The following is a 24,189-nucleotide window of genomic DNA, read 5'->3' as shown; positions in this document are numbered from 1 at the left end:
GGTTGTGAAAATTTTCACAACTTTTTTGTGTTAATTGAGTTTCACTCAATTTACGAAACTTCTTGCTGGAAAATTGATTTTTTGACAAATTTGTCAAAATTTTATACTTTTGTTCAATTTTTTCTATTTTTTGGTCAATTTTTTGCAGTTTCTTGAATACGGAACTGTAGTCCACTAAACTGGACACTTTTATGCTCGGAAATACGGTTTATCAATAATCGGTAATATTTTTCTAATTTTTTTTAATTGCCTGAAAATTGACCAAAACTTTTCAAAATCGAACAATTTAAATCGAACGATTCAAAATCGAACCGGCATTATTTTCTCTCAATTTTCTTTATATCAGAGGTTTTTTTGATATACGAACCGACTGTATCAATTTTCTCGAATTTTTGGTAAATCTACCAAAAATTTCCAAAATCGATGTTTTTTCGCATCAAAATTATGTTTTTGGGGCCCCTTACCTTTTTTTTATTCTACAAAGATCAGCTAATTTTTTATTACCCCATGCGAGATCCAAAAAAATAGTTCACTGGTTAGGTTTCTTGCCGTCTATATGCAAAATTTTAATTCGGGTCGCGGCACCAGCAAGAATGGCATGAAGAACCAACCAAGAGCTGGCATAAAAACTTGTTCAAGCAAAAAAACCGATGCAAACATCAAAATTGTCTTATGACATTCTCCTAAATCCAAAATTTGCATCTGCAATAAATTTATTTTCTGTTTGCGTTTGATGTAGAAATGCAAGCTATCTTGACTAGAACTTCGGGTTAATGAATGAACTTTTTGACGAATTTTGATTACTTTGGTATGAGTTTTAATAAATAATCAGTTACATTTGCACTATATTGAAATTTCTATTCTTAACAAATATGAAGTAACCTTTAAATTAAATGTTTTTTTCTGCCACCAATCTTAACCCATCATAAGGGCTAATAAATTATTTTCCCTATCAAAAACGATAGTGTTCAAAAATGACATTAGTAATATTGTTCGAGACGGCTTCGCAAATAAACCCCCACGGAAAAAAACCACGGAATTAAGCCCCCTCGGAAAATAAATTACTTGATTAAAGAGCTGCGCGTTTGTCCACACCTCACGGGCCATAGCCATGCCTTAGCGTACGAAGGGATTTGATATGTAACTATCGCAACCAAACAAATCATCACAAACAAAATTCAACTTTAAAATGGGGAGTTTGTTTCCAAGGGGGTTTGTATCCGCAAACATCTAATGGAAAATTTTTCTGTTTCAACAGAATGAAATTTTGTTTATACTATTTGATTTGTTCTACGAACACTATTCTATCAATCAAGCTATTCTATCGATCAAACAAGTTTGCGTTTTATAACATTTTTCTTAAAATTTTAATAATTTTCTGGCTTACCAGTAGGCAACTGCGCAGCCTCATATTGAAAGAGAACTGGCTGCGAGAACTTCGAAGTTTCAAGAAAAATTGATGTTCAAAGGATGATGAACAATTGGTTTTTGTTGAATCTAATAATTACGTATAAAGCATTTCAGTGCAAAAATAGACTGGTTAATTAAAGTTTGAATGTTTCTCAAATTGTTAACTTCTTTAAAACTGCATAAATTGTTAATATCCCTTTGCAACATCTAAAACCATAAACATGCGCAAATATGAAATTTTCGAACAATAGGTGTGTGTGAAGATTGCAGTTTTTTTTTTTACTTTTTCATTGCTTCACTGCTATCGAGTTGACTTGGTTTTTTTTAATTGAAAAAAATAGTCAACCATTTTATTCAAAAGTTGATATTTTTAGTTGACTATTTCGTACCATTTATTTAGGATCTTGTCAATTTCGGCAGTATATTTGAGGTTCCGAAGAAAATACGCCGGCTGGAGCTTCGCAGTTATGTTTGCACAAAATTGGTCCACAAAAAGTTTTATTAAAGTTTCAGTAATTACAACAGGTCTCAACTTTTTCAATTACTTTACAAATAAACAAACAAAAGGAAACTCAAATACATCTTGCATGAAAAAATGAATAATTGGTTTCTTGAAAATTGCAATCTAGCAGCAGGGTCAAATATCGTGAACAACTATTTTACAGAAACTGCATGAGGAGTCAACAAAAGCATCAAGTTATCTAAGCATTAAGTTATTAAAGCATCAAATTATTAAAACATCAAGTTATTAAAACATCAATTATTAAAACATCAAGTAATTAAAACATAAAGCTTTTAAAATATCAAGTTATTCGTATGAATGCGAAAAAAACAGAAACAGTTTGGCAGTGAAATTATTAAGCCATCTCGGTAAAATTGTATGAAAAGATCCGAAAAGATAATATTGAAATTTGCTATCCATTTCATTGGTGTCCAAATTTTTCACACCTATCATTTAACGGACCTATTCTGTTTCGGCCCCCAGTGTTTTTTTACGCCCCCAGTTACAAATTATGTTATATAGCACGTTACTATGTAGAAAAATAGCACGTGCGCCTGGGGGCGTAAAAAATATAAGCCCACTAAGCTGGGGGGGGGGGGGGAGGAGGGACAGAATAGATCCCATTTAACCACGATTATTTCACACCTCTATCATTCAACATGATTTTTTGATTTTTATTCCTTCTTTGACTGATACAATTAATACCCAAAGTAAAGGTTAAAAAGAGGCTTGGGTTTAAAAAAAGTTTAGGAATTAATGCTCAATTTAGCGATTCGTAGGGTTTTGGGGCTTTGCAGAGATAAATGCTAGAAGGGTGAAAAATAGTAGGACCTCACTTCATCAGTTCTTAAACCGTGCTAATCAAATTGTCCAAAATACTGACAATGGTGTCCACAGTTTTTCCAGGAATACATTTGGAGTCGAACACTTCGGGTGGTAGATCACCGTGGTACATTCCCTTGAAGCTCGATTCGCCTGTTTGGCGAAGTCCCCGGATCCTACCTGTTTGTCCTCTAACGAACACCTGCTCCAACGCTGGGGCGTAAAATTTAGGGTCCTCATTCAGAGGTTTATCAAGTTTGAATTTCAACCGACCGCCAAGTCCATTGGGCAGAGTTAATCTGATAAATACAGTATGTTCGGCAGAGAAGAATTTTTTAATTTCCTCAGCTTTCATTTGGTACACATAAGCTCTGATCGCTTTTTGAGCTATTGTGAGTTTCTTGACTTTGTTCTTCAAGATTCCACTTTCAATGTTTACGTTCAAGTATATTTTATGTCCGTTTTCAATTCCGAGCTCGCTGATTGGGGTTAGGTCGTCTGGCATGGGTTTGGTTTCAGTTGATAGTTTGAAGAAAGATCGGCTGAGAGAAGTCTGGACTGAAATTTGGAGGTGGATGTCACGCAAAGCGCTGGATTTAGAGAGAGTGATGTCGAAGGCAGGTCGCATTGAAGAGACCACATGCAAGTTGATCAAGTCAGCTGGTTCTGTGTTGTTGTTATCGTCACTGGTGTTGATGCTGTTTTTAGCAACAGATGTTGGCACCTTGTTTTGACAGGTAGAACTAGACATGTTGACGTTTTAGTGACAGAAGCGCTTTTTTCTTCTCCAAGATTTAATTCAGTTTAGAAGCTGTGCTGATTAATTTCAAAACACCAAATTTCTAATTTTTAAAGTGCTTAAACTTAACTATATTGGTACGAACTGCAAAAGCGATCTGATAATTATAATTCAAATGGAAGGAGCAAATGGAAAGGTTTTAAAAGGTGTATCGTTAACTATATCGGTTCTGATGAAAATTTATGAAAAGTTTTTCAACTTCTGATTGAATTCCAAAAGTGTACGATTTTGTGTTTTCTGGTTTTCAGGGCGGAATGATTTGAAATTTGCCTAAACTCTGTATTTATACGTCTAGCAGCTCCAAGTTCAACAAGATTAACTAATTGGTGCCAATTTAGGACACTCTTTTTAGCACTAATTACCATTGCGTGTGATGCGAAAAGTTCCGAATATGGCCCTCAATTTCTACTTTGATACCATTTACGACACATTATTGTAGTATTGTATCAAATAGACAATTAGTCTGCTTGTTTCCGGATTAAATTGATTGGCACTCTTACCAAACTTGTTTGCTGCAACTTCTCAACTCAAATTATTCCACAAAATTGGATTAGCGACATGATTGCTAAATAAATGTACTGACTTCTTTCGCATCGAAAAATGTCGTCTCGAATAAAACAATTTAATATTTATTCACAATCTCTTTATTTTACGATTTCTTTTAACGTTTCATGTCATACTATTTGTCCACTTTTCCTTTTCGAAGAAACTGTCATTTATTTAATTTTAAAGAAACGAAGCTACCTTGAAATTTTAAAAGTATCTGGAAAATTTGAAATTTTATACAAAAATCTTGTTTTTCGCGGCGTTCATTTCTTATCAAAAATTTCCAAATCTAGAGCAGAATTTTTGGTCAAATTCAGCTGTATCAATAATTTTTATTTCGGAACAAATTATGAGAATATTCAATACAAAAGATTTGGTTCACAGATGTACAATGGTAACAAAATTATTCTCTTCCCCGTTTGTTTATGGTTCTCGACGTATTTATTTGATTGAATGCTGTTAAAATTCTCACACGCAATACACCCGATCTGATACTGAGTCTCAAGATTCCGATCGTTGCATCAGACAACATTGATCAAAGTAATTTTCAATTGTTATCGAATTTTCCGGAAGCATAAACTTCATGCATTGTACATGGTTAAATTCGACGTAGCTAAAATTTAATTTTTTCTTCAGGATGTTTGAGGATTTCCCGCTTTTCACCCCGATTGTTTCACACCGCAAATTAGCAGTCGGCATTACAAACATGTTTTCTCATAATTAAGCTGATAATTTAATCCCATGTCCGGTGGTGACAGCTTCATATCAAGTCCCACGGGCCGATGAGTCATGGCCATGGCCCGTGAGGCATGGCCGAATGATAAATTCGTGGGAAAAGATAGGGGTTAAACAATTAGGGTGAAAAAGCGTGACAAAGCGACATGCTTGGTTAGTCCGTTCCTACCTCTCTTCAGACAACTGCATGACCGTCATCAAACTCTTAGTTTTTATCAAAAATGCATCGCTTTGAAAATCTGAATCAATCTTCTCGAGGGAATGCTGAAAAGCTGGTGCAAACTGCCTCGTTGTCTGACCCCCTTCATTGCTATATTTATTTGTTAATCTTTACTTGTACTTCCTATTAATCGGATCAATTAATTCCTTCTTTAAAATGAGGCAATATAGAATTAAATGGAATGTATCGGCCATGAACCCGTGCCAAGCCACACATTGGTCAATGACAAGTTAAGGAAGTACCAAATAATCGCTATTGACACTACCATAGTGCTCCTCTAAACACTCAGTTGAAATATATGTACAACCTTATTAAGATTCTCCAATTTCAGCTCAACAGTGAGGTTCACCTCAGCATAATGACCGCACAAAATTTCTGAACCACATCACGTTCAAAAGATTATTTTTCGAGATTTCTTCAGTCTACTTAGCCATTGAAAAAATTCTAATTACAATGCAAAATAAGTTAAAAAAGGTAGATAATTTACAAAATTAGCACAAAGTAATCCAACATTGAATCAAGCTAAAGTTTTGATTTGCTCAGTTTAGGTTCTTCCGAAGGCAGTTCATTTTCCAAAATAGCCCTGAGAGTATTAAGGGCGTTTTCCACATATTCCATAAACAGCTTAGAATCTGTCCTTTGAGAGGCGTGAAAAGTTGAGACCATGAAGAGGATGGCATTGCTCTTGATGTTATAACACACTCCAGTACAGTCCAATGACGTTGGTCCGAAAGACACGAAGGCATCGTAATCAGAGGGAACCTGAAACACTTAAAAACACTTAAAAAGTCTCTCTAAAAAGTCTCCCTAAATTTTAATTGCTCAATTCAAAATTGTTCTTTTTTTCAGAAAATCGGATTGCTGGTATTTGTATTTAATTGTATACACTCCGTCTCATAGTTGAATGATAGATCCGAAATACTAAACAGTAAATTTATAGTAGTTGATAATACTTAAGTTTTTTTTATCCGGCCTCCGAGTTGTGCATTATCATGAAAAGATTCCGCTATATCACAGTTCGGTAATTTATCATCGAAACGACAGTTACCAGATGTCAAAATGCCTATAATGTAAAAGTTCCATTTCTAAGAACAACAATTGGAAGAAGATCAATCAACTGCAATTGACCTTGGAAAGGGAATAGCCCCCACCCGAGTTGAAGTTGATGCCCGATTAAGGCGTTTTTTGAAGGGACTTAAAACTCCCCTGTTTCTGAAATCTGAAAATAACTAGCACTCCTGAATTTATAAATAGCGCCTATGTCAATATAATATAGGAGGATGCATCTCAACAACTAAGGAGTTAACTTTTTATTCAGAGGGGGGAGTGCTCGGGTTGGTGGTCGCTAAAGAATTCAAATGTGATAAAATTTTCTCTTGTCTCTTTTCATCAGATGAAACTCAATAAACCAAGTGCCTAATGAGTCAAAATTAATATCTCACCTGACTCGTAGAGAGTAGGATTTCAGAGAAGTAGGCATGGAAGTCCTCATTGAACAATTGAGGCAGTGGTAACTTGGGCTCCTGTTTCACCATCTCATTGTAGGCTAACTTTAATCCCATCAAGTGTCTGTCCACTCCTCCCATACCCATCACCTCCCTCGTGTACCGCGAGTGGGCACTGATTGCATTTCGTACTAATCCAGGCAGTTTGGGGTCCTCAAAAATATCGACTCCTCAGGTGAGTGAGGGAAAGGAGTTGACCAAAAACTCCAAAGAAATGCACTTAACACCGTGAACGTAAGTCTCCTCAGTAGTTTCAGCCAATCCATTACTTAGAGACTATTAAGGCTTTTAGAGAACTGCTCAGCAACTTAATGCCATAGGGCTTTAACAATTTATCCCGTTTACAAGACAAAAAGTTCTCACACAAAAACGGTGAGACGAAATAATAATTCTTGTCTCTTTAGCTGTGTACATCCGACAGTTTAAAATTCGATATTTCCAAAAACTATCTTTGATTTTTTTTCTGCTAGATGCAGTTTATTAGTTAATTTTCAGACATCACAATTCTTTATTTCGTGTTGCCCCATAAAAAGCAAGCAAAGCAAATTCAGTTCTTGAAAAGACTTTGACACTTTAAAACGCTCTTCTCTATTTTCAATCCCAGGTCACGAGGTCACGTAATGAAGTATTGAACTTTATGCCGATATGTATTTATCATCCACCTGATAATTCCCCCCTAATAAAACCCGCCTCATAACGCCATCCACGCCTGCAAAATTTTTCAAACTTTGCTTTCGCTGAAAAACATGAAGTTTTTTGAAAATTCTAAACAAATAGCTTACCTAGGAAGAATTGCAGGGGAGTACCCTAATTAAAAAGTTGAACAATTATTTGGCACAATTTAGAATGTTATCGGTGGAAAAAAATTCCTGCCTAGGTGTGGTTCGGGCCCGCGTGCTCCATACACGTCTGCAATGTTAACCACAAATCTACACCGGCTTTCGACCTTTCAATGCGTACTCACAATAAATACCCCCAATTAAAAATTTTTGAATGAGAGCAATTTAGAAATTTCAAAAAGTCAAGTGCTCAAAACGTGTACATCTTTTACTTTTATTTCTATATGCCCTAATTTCTTTTCTGGAAATTTCAATTTTAAGTATTGTTCCGGCCAGATATCTTGCATGCAAATAATTCAGATCAGTGGTTTTCTTGGCATGCAGTGATAGCTGGTGAACGACGCTGTCAACAGAAGTACTCAATTATAAACTGGTCATTAATTTCTCAAATTATGTTATCGATAGTTTTAATGAAGAAATTTTAACTCTTACATCAGCTTACTATACATAAACTAGGTGATGTAATTATTCATTTAAATTCTGGTTGAGAATCTCAATATAGAGTCGTACGTTTCAACCCAAATCCAATACGCATAATTTCTCCAATCGCATCCTATGAAGACAAAACTGAACTGTACCTGTAGATAGAGTTCTGACTTGGAAATGGCTCTGGACATAGCGAGTGCTTGAGGTGTGGCTGATCGAATAGTGTCCGTTCTGCCCCACCTGAAGTTTCTCAGAGATCCACTTTCGTATGTTGGAACTAATAGCTGATGATCTACACTTGTATCGTACTTATCCATCAGATATCTATATGAAAACATGAAAACTCTAGCGCTGCAGACTAAGAGTGATTGAAACATTAAAACTATAAAAAAAGTTGGCGCTAGGAAAAAAAACGCCCGTAAAAATTTCATGCGTTCAACATTCTTTTAATATAAACAAAGCGGCTAATTTTGACTCGGAAAAGCAGCTTAATTTGCATTCATCTCCCTAAGATTCATTCCATTTGATCTATTGCTGAAAAATGTACTAACACAGGGTATCCAAAACAAAAAAATTCTACAATAAAGTAATCGAAATTTAGAATAGTCAGTATAAATTTATTTTCAAAAACATACCCAGCACACTGACGCAAAACAGCCACCACTGATTCCCATAATCCCGATTGGCATAAAAAAACAGAAACGATTTTTGTACAAAAACATTTCTTAAGTACAAACTTCAGTGAGAGGATACATGATCGAGTATAAATACGTATAGGCATTAGATATTCTGACTAAGACTTAGAAAAAATTCAAGTACCGGGCGGCTAAAAATGGTCTTTATGAGTTTATCACGCCTCTATTTTTAATTTCCTTTTCCAATACTGACTGTTGATTCTTTAGTATTTTGCTGAGCAACTGCTGCTTAAACTCACTTCAAGCAGAATGATAGAACAATGAAGCCAACCTAGAGAATTCACGCAAAATCTTGAACAAGTTGTGGTAACTCAGGTAAAGCAAAAAAAATAGTTCGACGAACTAAAAAACATAGCAGGAGAAATCCTGAATTCAAATCCAAACATTTGAATTAACTAACGAATTGACAATTAAAATTTTAACAGCAACATTAAACAAAGACAGACAACGCCCATGACAACATATGCGCAAAAATGAACAAAAAACTGAAAACAACTAGAATTTTTGTTCTCAAAGATTTAGTGTTTCGAGAATCGTGAACAATATAAGCACTTTATGACAATATTGACTCTACGCATCCTTAGAATGAGTACACAAAACAAAAATGTGTGGGAATCAATTACAGGCAAACGCGCAAAAACTAAAGAAAATGGCAAATGAGAATCCCTGGAAATCAGTAGCGTCAGATTAAGAAAACTGCAGGAATACATGCCAACATCCTTAAAAACAGGCAAACGCGCAAACAGAAAAAAATGTGTGGGAATCAATTACAGGCAAACGCGCAAAAACTAAAGAAAATGGCAAATGAGAATCCCTGGAAATCAGTAGCGTCAGATTAAGAAAACTGCAGGAATACATGCCAACATCCTTAAAAACAGTATCATAAAACTTTAGCAGTCATAAAAATCCCCTTAGCAGTTCTAATGGCTGAACAAGCGACAATAGAACAACAAATGAAGGCTAGATTCACAAATACAATTAAACAATGAGAACAAAAGTTATCTCATCCACGGAAAACGCACGCTAGAAGTTGAAGCCAATAAACTTTTATCTAAAAAAACGCTGCTCTAAAAAGCCAATAAGAACTGACGTTTTTCACTAAACAAAAATAGAAACTCGAAAAACGACAAACATTCCAGATGAAATGTTTTGTTTTGAAAAAAGAAGAGTATGAAAACGAAAATTAGGAACTCGAGCAACTAAATAGATTCGCATATTCCTTATAAGCAGTCTACGAATTACTGAGATTAAATGATAAGACAAAAACCAACAATTTTTTAGCAGAGTCTCAAAAATTCTCTAAAACTCTCTAAAAGCAAACAGTATACAGCAGATATGTCAATAAACATAATTCGCACTAGCAAAAGGTGACATCTGTCATTAATGATATTCAGTGATAAGACGACAGAACCAACAAAGAGAAAAGGAGCAAAAACTCAACTATTGACTAAAATTTCATGTCAACAAAGTTGCGAAATGATAAAAAGCATTAGTTGCCTGTTGATGAACTCAAACAAATCATATGGGCGCAATGGAAACATATATGCATTATAATAATTGCACTTGCAATAATAAACACTCGGAAAGAAGTCAAAATCAACGCGCGTAAAAAAATTCATTTCAAAAAATAAAAATTTGTTCAAATATCAATATCTCATTTCACGTTAAAGGCAGAGTTTCAAAATATCATGATTCAAGCATACTCGCTTCTTCGCTCCCTTAACCACTCCAGGTCGACTAAAAACACCACTCTATTGACTTCTCACTGACGTGAAAATGAGAAAAAAGTCTAGAAAAATCTTGGAAAAACAGCAGGACAAATCCTGAAAAATTTAAATAATTTTCAATGACTAAAAAAAACCAGACCTATATTGGACCAAGATAGGGAACTGAAAAATCATTAAAAAATTGAAAAAACACAGTGAAAACCAATGTCAAATTGCTGCAAGTGAACAAAAAAAACAACAAAAAAGGCGAATTTTTGTTCGAACAACGCTTTCAATTTCAATTTTAACACTTTCAATTTTGACAAAATTGCACAAAAATTTGTGATTTTAAAATGCTTAAAACCACTGCCACTGAAAACTGTTCAGCAACTTACTATCAAACCCTAAATGAGGTTCCTTGGCCGCTGGGTCTGTAAAGACTCAAATATAAAATTTTTGAAAAAACTAAAAAGAAATTACAAATTAATTTAATTTTTTGTTCTATAAAATTATTAAACTATGCAGGAGGTTCCCTGGCCCCTGAGGCTATAAAACGACAAATTTCGAAATTTTTTTAAAAATATTGCAAGTTTCTTTAAAAATGGTTAAAACTCGTGATATTAGGATATTGAAAGACATTCCATTGCGCATAGAAACTATGCATTAACCTTTTATGAAATCCTGGAGGAGCTTCAATTGCCCCCGGAGTTGAAAAAACTCAAAAAAATAAACAAGAACTTCTAAAAAAACTCGAAAAATTGCAAAAACTAGTATAATTTTTCGTGTTTTTGTTTTTCGTGCAAGATGAAGCTCACAAAATGGTAATAAAAAGTGAGCATGTCTCACTTTTTCGTTTATAAATTTGCATAAATGTGAATTTAATACTGGTCAAACAAAAAAATGGAAAATGACAAAACAAATTTCACCATTTTGGGCCCAAAACTCCTAAAATGGACTTTTAACCTTAAATTAAAGCCTTAACAGAAGCTACGCCACTCTAAGGACTAAGAGGATCATTTAAACCAGCTATGGTCCTCGAATGACACTTGATGCCTGCATAGTTTTAACTGATAATCCCGTTTGTTAAGTTCAATGTCATGGAAAAAGGTATGAAAACCTCTCACAAAAAAGACAGCACCAGTACAAACCAAATTGTTTGGATTGTAAAAAAGACAGAGCACCAACTCAACCAAAGTTCTTTGGATTTTAAATAAGAACGCCTTAATATAAACAATGGCCTTTGAGAGGCTGACGGCGGCTACTAATTAAGTACCAGAAACATCAAACCACCAACAAACAACCCTAAAATTAATACAAAATAATAATCAAACTTCTAAACCAAATTAATACAAAATATTAATCAAACTTCTAAACCATAGCCACACAGATTGCCGGAAAATAGCCGCAAGACGCTTCTGAATTTCCATGGAATTGAAACAAGAAATAAGATACAAATTGACCACCACTCCCTTATTAGACAACTAGACTTTTTGGGTTAGGTTTGGACTCATTTTTATGAGAAAAACACGCTCTATAAGGAAAAAGCTCTAAAAGAGCATTTTAAAAAATAATGTTTGAAATCAACTCAAGACTCTAATACTCAAGAAATATGGCATATACGTTTGGCACTACTTAGATGCACACGACTCATCTTTAACTAGTAAATGTTCATAAAATTTAAAGTTCAGAGGTCAATTTTGGAGTGATGTAGTAAACCACGCAATTGACCGCAATGCGGAACAAACGACGTTAAGCACACGCAATTTAACTGGAAAGCATTAGAAGTCACTGAAAATGAAAAAGTCAATGGTCGCAAGAATCATCGATCGAGAAGACGAATTTAAAAAAACATAACAGGTTAAGTCCTGACGTACAAATCAAAGAATTTTTATTGACTAAACAAAAAACTACAACTAGAACGGACTATGAGTGAAGTGGGAGAACCATTTCTAAAAAAATCAGTTAAAAAAACAGAAAGTCAATGTCAAAATGCCGCTAGGGAGAACAAAAAACCACTAGCGAGAACTGTAAATTTGAGTCTAACAAAAAACTAGGCCTAGAATGTATTATGAGTGGATTGGGAAAACCATTTAAAAAACCGATCCAAAAAACTGAAAAACAGATTGCTAAAAATAGCCGCAATAGCTTTGTAAATCTGCAGTCTCAAAAAAACTTTAAAAAAGACAGCCCAAAAAATTTCGTCTTTTCATTGAAGGCCGATATGTTATTTTTGGATTGCTGCTCTCAAATAACTTTCATTTAGAATGACGCACACACCCATTTGACCTTATCTCTTTCAATTAAAGTAAATAAAAGTCAATTTCAAAGTGAGGAAGCCATTTTTGGTAGTGAGATAGGTCAAGTATGACCAAAAATTTAATCACGCAAATGAAAAAAAATCGATCCACTAAGAGCAAAAAATGACGTCACGCACGCACGCACACGCATTGCATGAACAAATGAACAAAAAGCAGATTTGACGTGGTTGTGACGTCATATGGTCGTAACAAAAATCTTGACGACGAAATAAAGAAACACCAAGAGAAGGCCAATAATAGCCCCAGCTATCGCTGTGCGGCTATTAAACAGTAAAAACCAAAGTGAAATTGCCGCATGTGAACAAAAAACCACTAGCGAGAAAGCAAATTTTTGTTCAAACACCGTTTTCGCACTCTACTTTAAAATAAGACCGAAAAAATTTCACGCCGCAAAACCACTTGCTTTTTCGCTCCATTTCCTGTTTCGGCGGGATCAAAATCACTACTCCAATTTGACTTCAAAAATCGTGAAAATGTGTGAACAGATTTTAAAAAAAGACAGCGCCCCCAAATACAATTCAAATTCTTTGAATTGTAAAAAACACGATGTCCCACAAAATAGCCGCTACCGCTTCGCAGCTATTAAAAAACTTTCAAAAAGCCGCACGTGAACAAAAAATTTTGTTCGCTTAGGGAAATTGTTTTGAGACCTCAATTTCTCGCTCTCTCGGAAACACTTATGAACAAACATAGCCGGCAGATTGCCGGAATAGCTGCGAAATAGACTTGCGTGCCGTAAAATACAGATGGAAAAAGATACAGAAGTGAGTTGATAATAGTTATCGCCGCCGCCTATAAAACTTACAAGTTTATTTCAAAGGAGGTTGTTTTTAGGTGCAAAAAAAAGTTTCCCTGTCGCGTCTCGAACCGGCGATCTCCGTATTAACAGCCAGTCGCCTTAACCACTCGGCTGTCGGACCATACAATCTGTTTTTTACAATCAACTTTGTTTTAGGAACAGATTCTGTTTCTGAATAACCGCAATTTAGGTCACGCAGAAAGCGTGAAATCAAGCGCGAAAAAGCCATTTAAGCAGTGACGAGACAGAATGTTCTAGAACAAATGTAAAACGAAAATAAAGCGTCAGACGACGAAACAAAAAAAAACCAAGAGCACCGCAATATAGCTACGTTCAGCTTACAGCTTCGCAGCTATAAAAAACCACTCTTTTCGCTCCACTCTTCAATTTTGTACGGCACCCAAACGACTTTCACGGGTTTGATTTCCTGCTTCAATATTCACTCAAATTAAAGTAATTAAAATGACTTATCCAATACTCCTCTTCGAGTCGTAAAAAGACAGCGCCCCATAACAATTCAAATTCTTAAAAAAAAGCCACGAACAACGCAGTATAGCTCCACTCAGCTTACAGCATCGCAGCTATAAAATAACAGTATCGCGGTTGTAACAGATCCAGCTGAAATGAGGGTGGCTATTAATCAGGGTGATACAAGCTTGTTTTATCATATTTAGACGGTTAATTTGACATTTTCGGCTGTGATATTTTGATATTGGAAATCGGCTATTACGAATGTCCCACCTGAACATGGCTAACTGAAGAGCGACCTGGAAGAATGCATCTGGACTGATGCCAAACTGCTTAATCACGCTCTTTCCAAATGTGTCAAAAATACACACATTCAGGTCCAAACTGTCCACCATCCTGAAAAAACAAAGGTCAAGTTTTAGAAACAAGAAAATCTGACCGCAACTAAAATTTTGCGTGGATAAAGTAGTCATGGATTCGTCTACGCATAGACATTTTTTTTGTTTTGCAGAAATCCTCTTTGAAGACAGAAATAACGGCATTTGCCACTCACTTATCCAACTGTTGTTGGGCAGTTTGTATGGCATCTTCAATGTCTGGAATGACGTCTGTGTTGAACACCAACGGAGTCACAGCTCCCTGATTGTACTCTTGCATTTCCAGTGCTTCATCACTCACAAGCACACTACTTCTGAAACACATTTTAATTTGAAAAAGACATTATCTTTCATCAAAATTGGTCATGAGTTGAACCAACCCGACTCCAGGGTGAATTACGAAAAGAAAAAATGGCTACCTTAAGAGCTAATATTGCAAAGAAAGTTCCTCTTTTTCAGCTTTTGTCCGAAAATCAAATTCAGTAATTAAAATATTTATGTTCCACGGAAAGTGTCTACAGTTGCACGCGTCTCCGATTGCAAATTGTGGAAAAGTTAAATGTACATTAAATATCTTCGGGGACATTTTTTCTCTGAAACTATTTCTACATTAACACTAAATTAAGATTCCGCGGAGCTTTCTGAACGTCAAAAAATAACTCGTTATTGTTTAAGTTATTTTTAGTCTTTCGAATATTTTGTTAAAATTCAAGCAGTTAGTGGTTGATTTGAACCTATACTTTTTCAGAACCGCTTGAATTCTGAGATTAAATTCACATTTATTCATCTCTCTGTGCCCGCCAAAGATCTTCAGAAAACAAGTATAAAACATACCAAAATTAGAAAAACCAAAACAAATTAACTTTTACTTCTGATGCTTTATTCTATTTCTTGAGCACTATATATAAAAATTGCTAACCAAAGCCTTTTTCAGCATTTTGGATTTCTTGAAAAATTGCAGAACATCTTTTCGGCAGTTCTAGAGAACTGAAACATACCTGCAGATTGCCGGAAAATGGCAGCCAATGATTTCCATAAGCCCGACTGGGATTGAAAAAATATTGATCAAAACATAAACCGACTAACATCGGATGAATTGCTCCGAAGACCCCACAAGAGTTCCAACCCCTCACCTCCAGGTTGGCAGTCTGTCATCTTAATCACTCAACTACAATGCCTTTGATTTCCTTTTTCACAATAGCTTCTATCAACTAAGTTTATTTCAGAACCGTTACGTGGCCATGTCCGCAGAATCGAGTATACATAATCGATTTTGTCGGGCTTTACCACGACCCATGGTTTAAGAGTAGAGTTGTAAGCGAGTGCGGAAACCAGTGACACTAAGCTAAATTAGTTCAAATTTGCTTAAAATTACTCCTTTCCCACGCATACGGTATCTAATTACCAAAATGAAAGAGTCTTATTGGAGATTAATTTCTGAAATGTCCCTTTCGATATTAAATTTGGATTAACGAGACAATTAGTGGTTTTGAAATTACCAATAGCACTGTTCACAAAAATAATTAATTGTCTGAATTTGGTCTCAAGTAATTACTAATAAAATTTGGGCAATTAAGTTTCCGCTAATTACATGCTCAAAATGATTTTGTTTCCAGAAAAAAATTATTTAAATTTTCATTTTGGCCACGTAATGACGAGAGCAATCTAGATCACTCAAAAATAGAGAACTTAGGTGTCAAAAAATCACTCAAGAGGTCAGAGAATGTTCTAGAACAAAAGCTCAAAAACGGCCAAACGAAAAAATACCAACAGATTTACAATAACAGATTTACATTTTTGTAGATTTCAATTCTGCAGAAAAATACCAACAGGTTTACAATAATTGCTTCAAACGCCCTCGAAAGCAATTACAAAACGACATTATCTAAAGAAGAGTATTGGTGCACTTCGTTCCACGGCCCATAGAAATGCTGCCCTTTCAAGTTAGCTGTCTTAATATCAGTTCTTTTTATTCAATTGCGGCAAATCAATTTATGGTGGAAAATTGATTAGTCTCACAAAAAAAATTCTGGAAAATTGATGCGGAGATTGTTACACTTCATGTACATAGTCAATTAGATATGTACAACCCTAAAACAAACACACACTTATAAACACTATGTAAGCCGCAGAGACAGTTTCAGAAAATTAGCACGTCAGACCCAAAGCTAAGTTTCCAATAGGGACAAGAAATTATCCAAAAAACTAGTAGTGTTTGTTGGTGAATGTGTGTGTGCAGATTTATGTTAGTGCTTTTATATGTGATTGCATGAGGTGGAGGGTTTTGCAAGGCAATAAACAATCCGGTTTCACAACATAGCCGACAAATTGCTGGAAAATAGCCATGATATACCTTCTTGACCTTCATTGGAAATGAAAAACGTAAAGAATAAAAACAGATAAATTGACCACCTGTTATGTTCAAGAATTCTAAGGGTTAGATTTGGGGTTTTATTGTTATAGAACACACATAGGAAAAAGCTATACAAGAATAGCACTCTGTCAAAAATAGACCTTTGAGATGAAAAGCTCAAAAACTAATCCTCAAAATTAGATCCCTTGAGTTTTTTTTGCACAGTTCAGATGTACCATATTGATCTTCAATTAGTAAATGCTTAAGTTCATTAAGTGTGTTCCAAAGTCATTTATGTCGAAAACTTATCTCTCAATTGACGAAGAAGCTGACGCCGAAGAGAGAGTAACAAATGACGTCACGCACACACTCAATTGCAAAATAGTAGAAAACACTGAAAATGAAGTCAAATGGTCGCAAGGATCATTGATGGAGATGACAAAAAACATAGCACGACAAGTCCGGACCTGCAATTCAACGAATTTTCATTGACTAAACAAAAAAAGTGGGCCTGAAAATGACTAGCAATCGGCTCGGAAAACCAATTTGAAAAAATGAGGCAAAAACCAAAGAAAAAAGTGAAATTGCCCAATGTAAACAAAAACCTGGCGAGAAAGCAAACTTTAAGTCAAACACTGGTTTCACGCTCACCTTCAAAAAAGAGTGAAAAATGTCTAAGCCGTGAAACCACCCGCTTTTTAACCACAATCCAAAGTTTGCCAAAATCATTGACCAAAAACATTACTTACAAACTGACTTCAAAAATCATCAAAACGTTATAATCTTAAAAACACATAGCACAGAACTTTACTTCAGAGACTTGAACCAACTAAATACGACACTATCAGCCTCCCTATAAGACCATCTTCATATAAAAATCAAATATACAAAGACGTCCATGAGAAAATACAGAAGACTACAAAGTCTAATACCGCATTCTTCTGTTTTAAAAGTGTTGTCGACGGTAATAAGTTGAAAGACGTCAACCTTTACACGAGCTTAGACCAGAGAGACTCAATTTGAGAGACAAAGTCAAAGGACAACATAAATGCCATATGATAAGATTGATTTGTACTAACATCAATAAAAATAAGTTAAAACATTGCTAAGCATATCACCTTCAAAAAAACATTTAAGGGACCATGTATCAAAAATAACAAAAAAAAACAGGCAACAAATGGTCAACGCCAACAAAATTAATCCCAGTTAACAGACATCCTTAAATGGACACAATTATACCTCAATAGAGCAAATGAGACCTGTCAATAGCGAACTAAGCAACAGAACAAAGACCACTTCAAAAACAGGCAAAATCCTCAAAAAACTTATTGCAAACAAGTTGTGTCAAAATTACAAAGCGTTAGTTTTCAAAATAAAGAGTAAATAGTCCTAAAATGCCTCAGTAGAGAGCCTTTCAGACCTGTTACTATTAATAATAAACAACTGAAGAAAAAATATCAGAGCTGAAAAAACTCAACATCCAAAAAATCGCGTATATTTCAAGAAAACATGCCCCAAAGTTTTCAAAACGATTAGTTGCCATTAGAACACCAGTATCATCCTATGAAACTATTCGCAAAAAATGAAGAGAAAAAACGAAAAGAGAAGTCAAATGGTCACACGTGAAAACCCACTCTCAAAAACCAAAAAACCGTTTCAAAACCAAATTCTCACTCCCCTTTTTGCTCCTCTCACTACCCCGGCGTGATTAAATTCACAACTCTTATATGAATTCTCGTTGACAAGAAAAGCTCGAAAGGTGATTAGGTCTTAAAAAACAAAGCCGGAACACTCCGGAAACTACTCCAAGTAGACACTCCTTTCAGCCTCAACCAACAGCTCAATAAATTAAATGAGCTGTCCATCTAATTCGACTAATCATTTTGAAACAGTACCAAAGAAAAAACAACACAAGAAGAGACAAAATAATTGATAACTGGAAAATTATCGGGAAAACTTAATCATGTGCAACTCCGAGACAACTATTGGCAACACAAATCGCGATACAAATAGTCTTCATTCATAAATGACGACAATCTGATATAAAAAACACAAAAGCTACATAGAGAAAACTGAGGAAAGAGAAAGATGACTCCCAACAATCAATATAAGAAACCTTTAGAACATTCTTCTGCTCGATGGTTGAACTACTACATGCCAGTCAGAGAAACGCTAAAGAACAACAAAAAAGACAAACCACAAAAAAACAGGAAAAATATAATTTGTTTTAAGAAAAACTCCACTTTTAACCTTGAACTATCAACTCTTAGTCACAAGGCCTAAATAAACGTAAGCGACTAACTTCGGTCGAATTTCTCTCAAACAACTGGTCAGCGGCTGGCTTCGTTAGTATCTTCAAATAGGGAAGCTAGCATTAGGTTAATTTAAGGAGCATGTGGTGGGGTTGCGTCAGGTGGAGGGGGAGGGTAGTGGTGGGAGGATTTGGGATGACTGTAAGAACTGCCCTTCACATCTGGAATCTGTCTGCTTAACAGTTTAGGTGAATCGCATAAATAGAGACTAGTAAGCCGTTAGGTTCCGAAAAAATTTAATGCCCATCGGGCGTTACGTGTTTGTGCAGTTCTTGAGACGAATATTGAGACGAAAAATTGAGGTCTCAAGCGAAATCGGTCAAGCGAAAAATTTGATAACAAGACCGGACTAATATAAACGTTTCAAACTTTGCTTGAGAACCATTAATAACTCTTTATTAAAATATGATCAAAACAAGCTTTTGCGAAAAGCTTAAAATAATAGGCAAAAAACTAAAAAAAAAGAAAATGGGCCAAAATTTTACTAACATTGCCCAATTAGCCTTAACAAACACAACTTAAAACTGAAATCTATTAAACTGAATCTAGAGATTACAAAATCTATTAAACTGAAAAAAAAGATAACGAAAAATTTTATCCGGGAAAGTTCAGTTAAAACCAAAAACTGCTTTTGAGAAAGCCGCATGTGATAAAAAATGTCACTTAGCAAAAGTTTTTCATACCTACTTTTGATCTCAGAATAATAAATCAACAAAAACCGCTCTAATTTCACTGTCTGCTTTTGAACTTTGTTCGGAGGAATGACCTAAACATTGCTTTTCGCGTGCTTTTTCAGTTGACTTCCTCTTAAATATACCCTCAAAAATAGAAGTCGCCAATTACGAAAAATATAGATCACCATTACTCCTCTTCGAGTTGTAAAAAGACAGCTCACCAATACAATTCCATGTTTATATTTGCAAAAAGCAACAATAAGCTCAATAATAGCCTCGCTTTCACTTTGCGGTTATTAAAAAATAATCTTGGCTTGAAATCTGACCTTCAATATATAATGCCATTTTGTTAGCCTTTGCTTTTGCGCATAACTGATTGGGGATTCTAAAAAAAACCCTCTTTAGGCGAGTTTCTAACCTTTAAGGAAGAAGAAGAGACAGTTTGGCAACATAGCCGGCAGATTGCCGGAATAGCTGCGAAAGAATAGACTTGAGTGCCGTATAATAGAGATAGAAACAGATACCGATCTAAATTGAAAAAAAATCGACGCCGCTCAAAAAGCTAGGTAAAAAACATTCAGCGATAAATTAATAACGCTTGGTAACATTCATTCCACAGAAGCCTTTTATTAGGGACCTTTACAGCACATAAGTTCTTCGGACCTCAAACTAATTCAAATTACACTTAAGCTTTAAAGTGCAAAAGTCATTTTATTGAGTGAGGTAATTCACGTCTGATCAATATCTAATCACACAAAAGAGAGTGATACATGACGTCACGCGCGCAAACGCCGTCAGTGAGAGAAGAACGCGTCAGACGATGAAACAAAAAAACAGAACGGGACAAGTGCTGACGTACAATTTAAAGAGTTTTCATTGAATAAACAAAAACTAGACCTAGAAAAGACTATGAGTGAATTGGGAAAACCATTTCCAAAAAATCAGATTAAAAAATTTTTAAACATACCCGGCAGATTGCTGGAAAAAAAACGCCGTTGATTCCAATAAGCATGATTGGGATTGAAATAACAGAAGATATTGAAAAAAAAAGATTTTTGTACAAAAACATTTTTTTAAGTCCGATTTATTTTGATGGCATTTCGTAGCTGAACATACTTCTGTTTCTTAGAGAGAGGCTACAGGGGCTCCTATCAATAACAATTAGCATTAGAGAGAGGTAACTAATACTTATAGGACCGACGTTCAAATAGCGGGCATCTAAAATTGGGCTTTATGGGTTTATCCCGTTTCTATTTCTGACTTCAATTTTTTTATACTGACTCTGTTCATTTTGAATTGCTTTGCTGAGCAACTGATGTTCAAAATCACTTTTAGCAGAATGAGAGGAGAGAAACTAGCCTAGAGAAGTCAAAAAGATTTCACGCAAAATGTTGAAAAGGCGGCAAAATGAGGTAAAGCGAAACATTTTTTTATTCGACGAAGTAAAAAAAAATAGGAGCGCTATAATAGCCGGCTGAGAAGATGAGGGCGGCTATTAAAAATAAACCGATTAATGTCGGAAGAATTGCTCTCGAACGACAGGCGGGTAGAAAAACATTTAACCCCGCCGGGATTTGAACTACTGACCTCCCCCTCCCTAACTCGATGCACTCACCACTAGTCTATCAGGCCTAGTTTTTGCTATGCTGCAACCGACTTTATATTAGCAACAAGCTTTCCGTCGGAGTGTGAGGAATAGAGATCACTCAAAAATGAAGAACGAAAGCGTGAAAAAAGTCACTTGAGAAGTCAAAAAATGTTCTAGAAGAAAATCCCAAAATGGTCAAGCAAAAAATTTGCATAAAAAAGACAAACACGTTTACAATAATTGCTATGAACTTCGTTCAAGAGCAATTAAAAAAAACTGAAAATCAATGTCAAAATGACGCATGTGAACAAAAAGCTACTAGCGAGAAAACGAATTGTTGTTCAAACACTGAAAAAATTTCACGCCGCAAAACCACTCGCTCCTCTTCCTGTTTCGGCGTGACCAAAACCACAACTCTAATTTGACTTCAAAAGTCATGAAAATGTGTGAACAGATCTTAAAAATTAAAAAGACAGCGCCCGAATACAATTCAAATTCTTAGAATTGTAAAAAAAAACCAAGAACACTGCAATATAAATCCGCTCAGCTTCGCAGCTAAAATAAACATCAATCTCAATTACTTTTAAAGTTGAAATCGTGAAGGTTTAAAACGACCTAGATGCTTAATATCTATTGCGTGGAAGGTGAAATAGTTTTATGGTTGTCATTGTGACGTGCTACTTACTCCATTTCAAGGCCCAACAACGTGTAATGGCCCAAAATGGTTCCTTCACACACACTGTGTTCAAGTATTTTGGCCCAATAGCCGCTACAACCAACAGCAACCTGCACAAACACATGAAACAACCATCAGTTGACTATTACACAATATATTCTACACTAACTTGGATTGCTGACTCTTTTTGTAGTGCCTAAGAGCCGAGTCTTGCATCTCAGTCGGGACTACTGCCTCGGCTGTGGTGTGCTCTTGTGTCATTCCGAAAGTACCAGACGAGCTTAGAATTACCTAAATTTAATTGACTGATGTAGAACAAGGTCTTAAGACCCTCTGTAATTATTGGACACTTAGAAGTTATTGACCAATTGGCTTACGTGATACGTGTTAAAATATTTAGAGGTCTCCATGTCTCTTGAGAAAAACAAAAACTATCAAAAATAATAATGGAAGAAAGCATATAGTAAATTATTTAGATAGACAAGAATAAACATAGCTGACAGATTGCCAGAAAATAGCCGCAATAGCTTTGAAGATCAGCAGCCTCAAAAACATGGTAAAAGAAACAGACCAAATTTTTTTAATGCTGAGCTGTTGTATTTTAAGAATGTTTAACTTATTGCTGATACTATTAGCTGCCCTTAAACACCCTTCATTTAGAGAGACACGCACTCTAACTGAAGTCACGTGTGACCAAAAATTTAATCACGCGAATGAACAAAAAGCACTCTCTGCTATGTGTGAAAAATGACGTCACGCACGCAATTCAGTTGAAGTTGCATGGATGAATGAACAAAAAGCAGATTTGAAGTGGTGATTGTGACGTCGTAACAAAACAAATCCTGTTGACGAAATAAAAACATAGCCGGAAGAATTCCGGAAATGACTCGAAGTCGTATACCCCAACTGTCTTTCCAAATAGCTGATATCTCAATTAATGCATAAAAGTAAAGAAAACACCAATCTGAAGTCAAAAGAGTAAAGAACATTTAGCTAAATTAAACTAAAATTGCGAAAATTCAGTTTGTTTTCCAGATAGTCAAAGCACACACACAAACAAAACATTTTGTTTCAAGTAACGCAAACTAGTATTCTAAACACAAAACACTCGCCATGCTTGGTAAAAAAAACCACACAAAGATCCAATAATAAAAATAATGAAAAAATTAACTAAAAAATAGAAACATGTGCCCATTTTACATTTGAAACGCATCACTAGGCTCTGCAAAACTCTGTGGTAGAGATTTCAGAAAGTTACATAATATTGCGGCATCGACTAAAACATAATCTTACAAAAAACCAAACTAAAAAACTTGAGCCAAATGCACATAAAACGGTTATATATAAGCGCCATTCTCTCAAAAGCATTTTTCGAAGTCAAAAAGTCATTCACTGAACACAGCGCACGATCAGAAAACTTCTTTTTTTCAGCAAAAATCAGTTCACCGTGACAGGTTTTCTCACTTTCACTTTTAGGTTTTCTCAAAATGACACATGAACAAATCTACTTCCTGTAAAAAAAGAACATAGCCGGAAAACTAAGGAATCGACTCGAAATAAAAATTAACTTAAACCCTAGCCAATCACAAACTGATAAAAAAAATTTTATATTAAATTTCATTATACCATTCAATTTGAAACAAAAAACAAATGATACATCAGCGGAAAGCAAAAGATGACAATTATTTCTCGGTAACTCTTCAGAAGTTGCTTCAAAAAGCATTGTTTATAATATATTGTCTGCTACGATTAAATCGTGCTCAACAAACAAAATTCAAAAGCTGGGAAAACAACGATACACCACGAAAAAACATTTACTACGCTTCTCGGTCAAATTTTTATTAACGTTCTCTAAAAACTTTAAAAATCTCGGTAGCTGTTCTCAAAACAACTTACAAAACAGTCCTAGCTTACTTATTTAGCAAAACAACGTCTAAAACGGCGAAACAACAACAATAGAGCAAGATTGCATATAAAAATTTAATGTATTCCGATGAACAAAAATGGTCCCCAAATAAAGTTATTTGTTGATATGGTTTAGAAAAATTACAATACACAATAGAAATTAAAAAAACTGCTTCGAAAAAAGCGCACGTAATCAAAAAAATTTCAAACGCTTAGCAAATTTTCTAATTTTCTCGCTCTTTCGAAAGCTGGTATGATCAAAAACACCACTCTCTTTTCTCCGCTCTCCATATTTATTCAACAACAAAAGAAAATCACTATTTTGACTTTTAATTGACTTTTACATCCTGTTTCAGAACAACTGAACCGATTAAAAAATAAAGAACATAACCGACTAACGTCGACTGAATTGCTCTCAAATGACCGGCGAGCGGTTGGCTTTGTCAGTAGCTAGCCACGTTTTAGTGAGGCTAGCTTTAGCTTAATTGAAGGAGCATAAGTGAGCGCAGCGGGG

General features: G+C 35.2%; 1 protein-coding gene across 1 annotated transcript in view; it reads right to left on the bottom strand.

The window, feature by feature from the left end:
- Positions 1-5,460: 5,460 nt before the first annotated feature.
- Positions 5,461-24,189, bottom strand: part of LOC142335341 (carnitine O-acetyltransferase-like) — a 32,552-nt gene continuing 13,823 nt past the window's right edge. Inside the window, exons 7-12 of the mRNA XM_075383795.1 lie at positions 21,940-22,061; positions 14,344-14,481; positions 14,064-14,186; positions 7,957-8,128; positions 6,477-6,692; positions 5,461-5,796 (exon numbers count right to left, since the gene is read on the bottom strand). Coding sequence (XP_075239910.1) covers positions 5,557-5,796; positions 6,477-6,692; positions 7,957-8,128; positions 14,064-14,186; positions 14,344-14,481; positions 21,940-22,061 — 1,011 coding nt within the window. The 3' untranslated portion in view covers positions 5,461-5,556. The remainder of the gene's footprint in view (positions 5,797-6,476; positions 6,693-7,956; positions 8,129-14,063; positions 14,187-14,343; positions 14,482-21,939; positions 22,062-24,189) is intronic.

Source organism: Convolutriloba macropyga, chromosome 1, assembly GCF_964194025.1.
Source record: "Convolutriloba macropyga chromosome 1, txConMacr16.3, whole genome shotgun sequence".
Taxonomy (NCBI): domain Eukaryota; kingdom Metazoa; phylum Xenacoelomorpha; order Acoela; family Convolutidae; genus Convolutriloba; species Convolutriloba macropyga.
The sequence above is the reverse complement of the archived record's forward strand: the minus strand, read 5'-3'. Positions and strand labels throughout refer to the sequence as shown.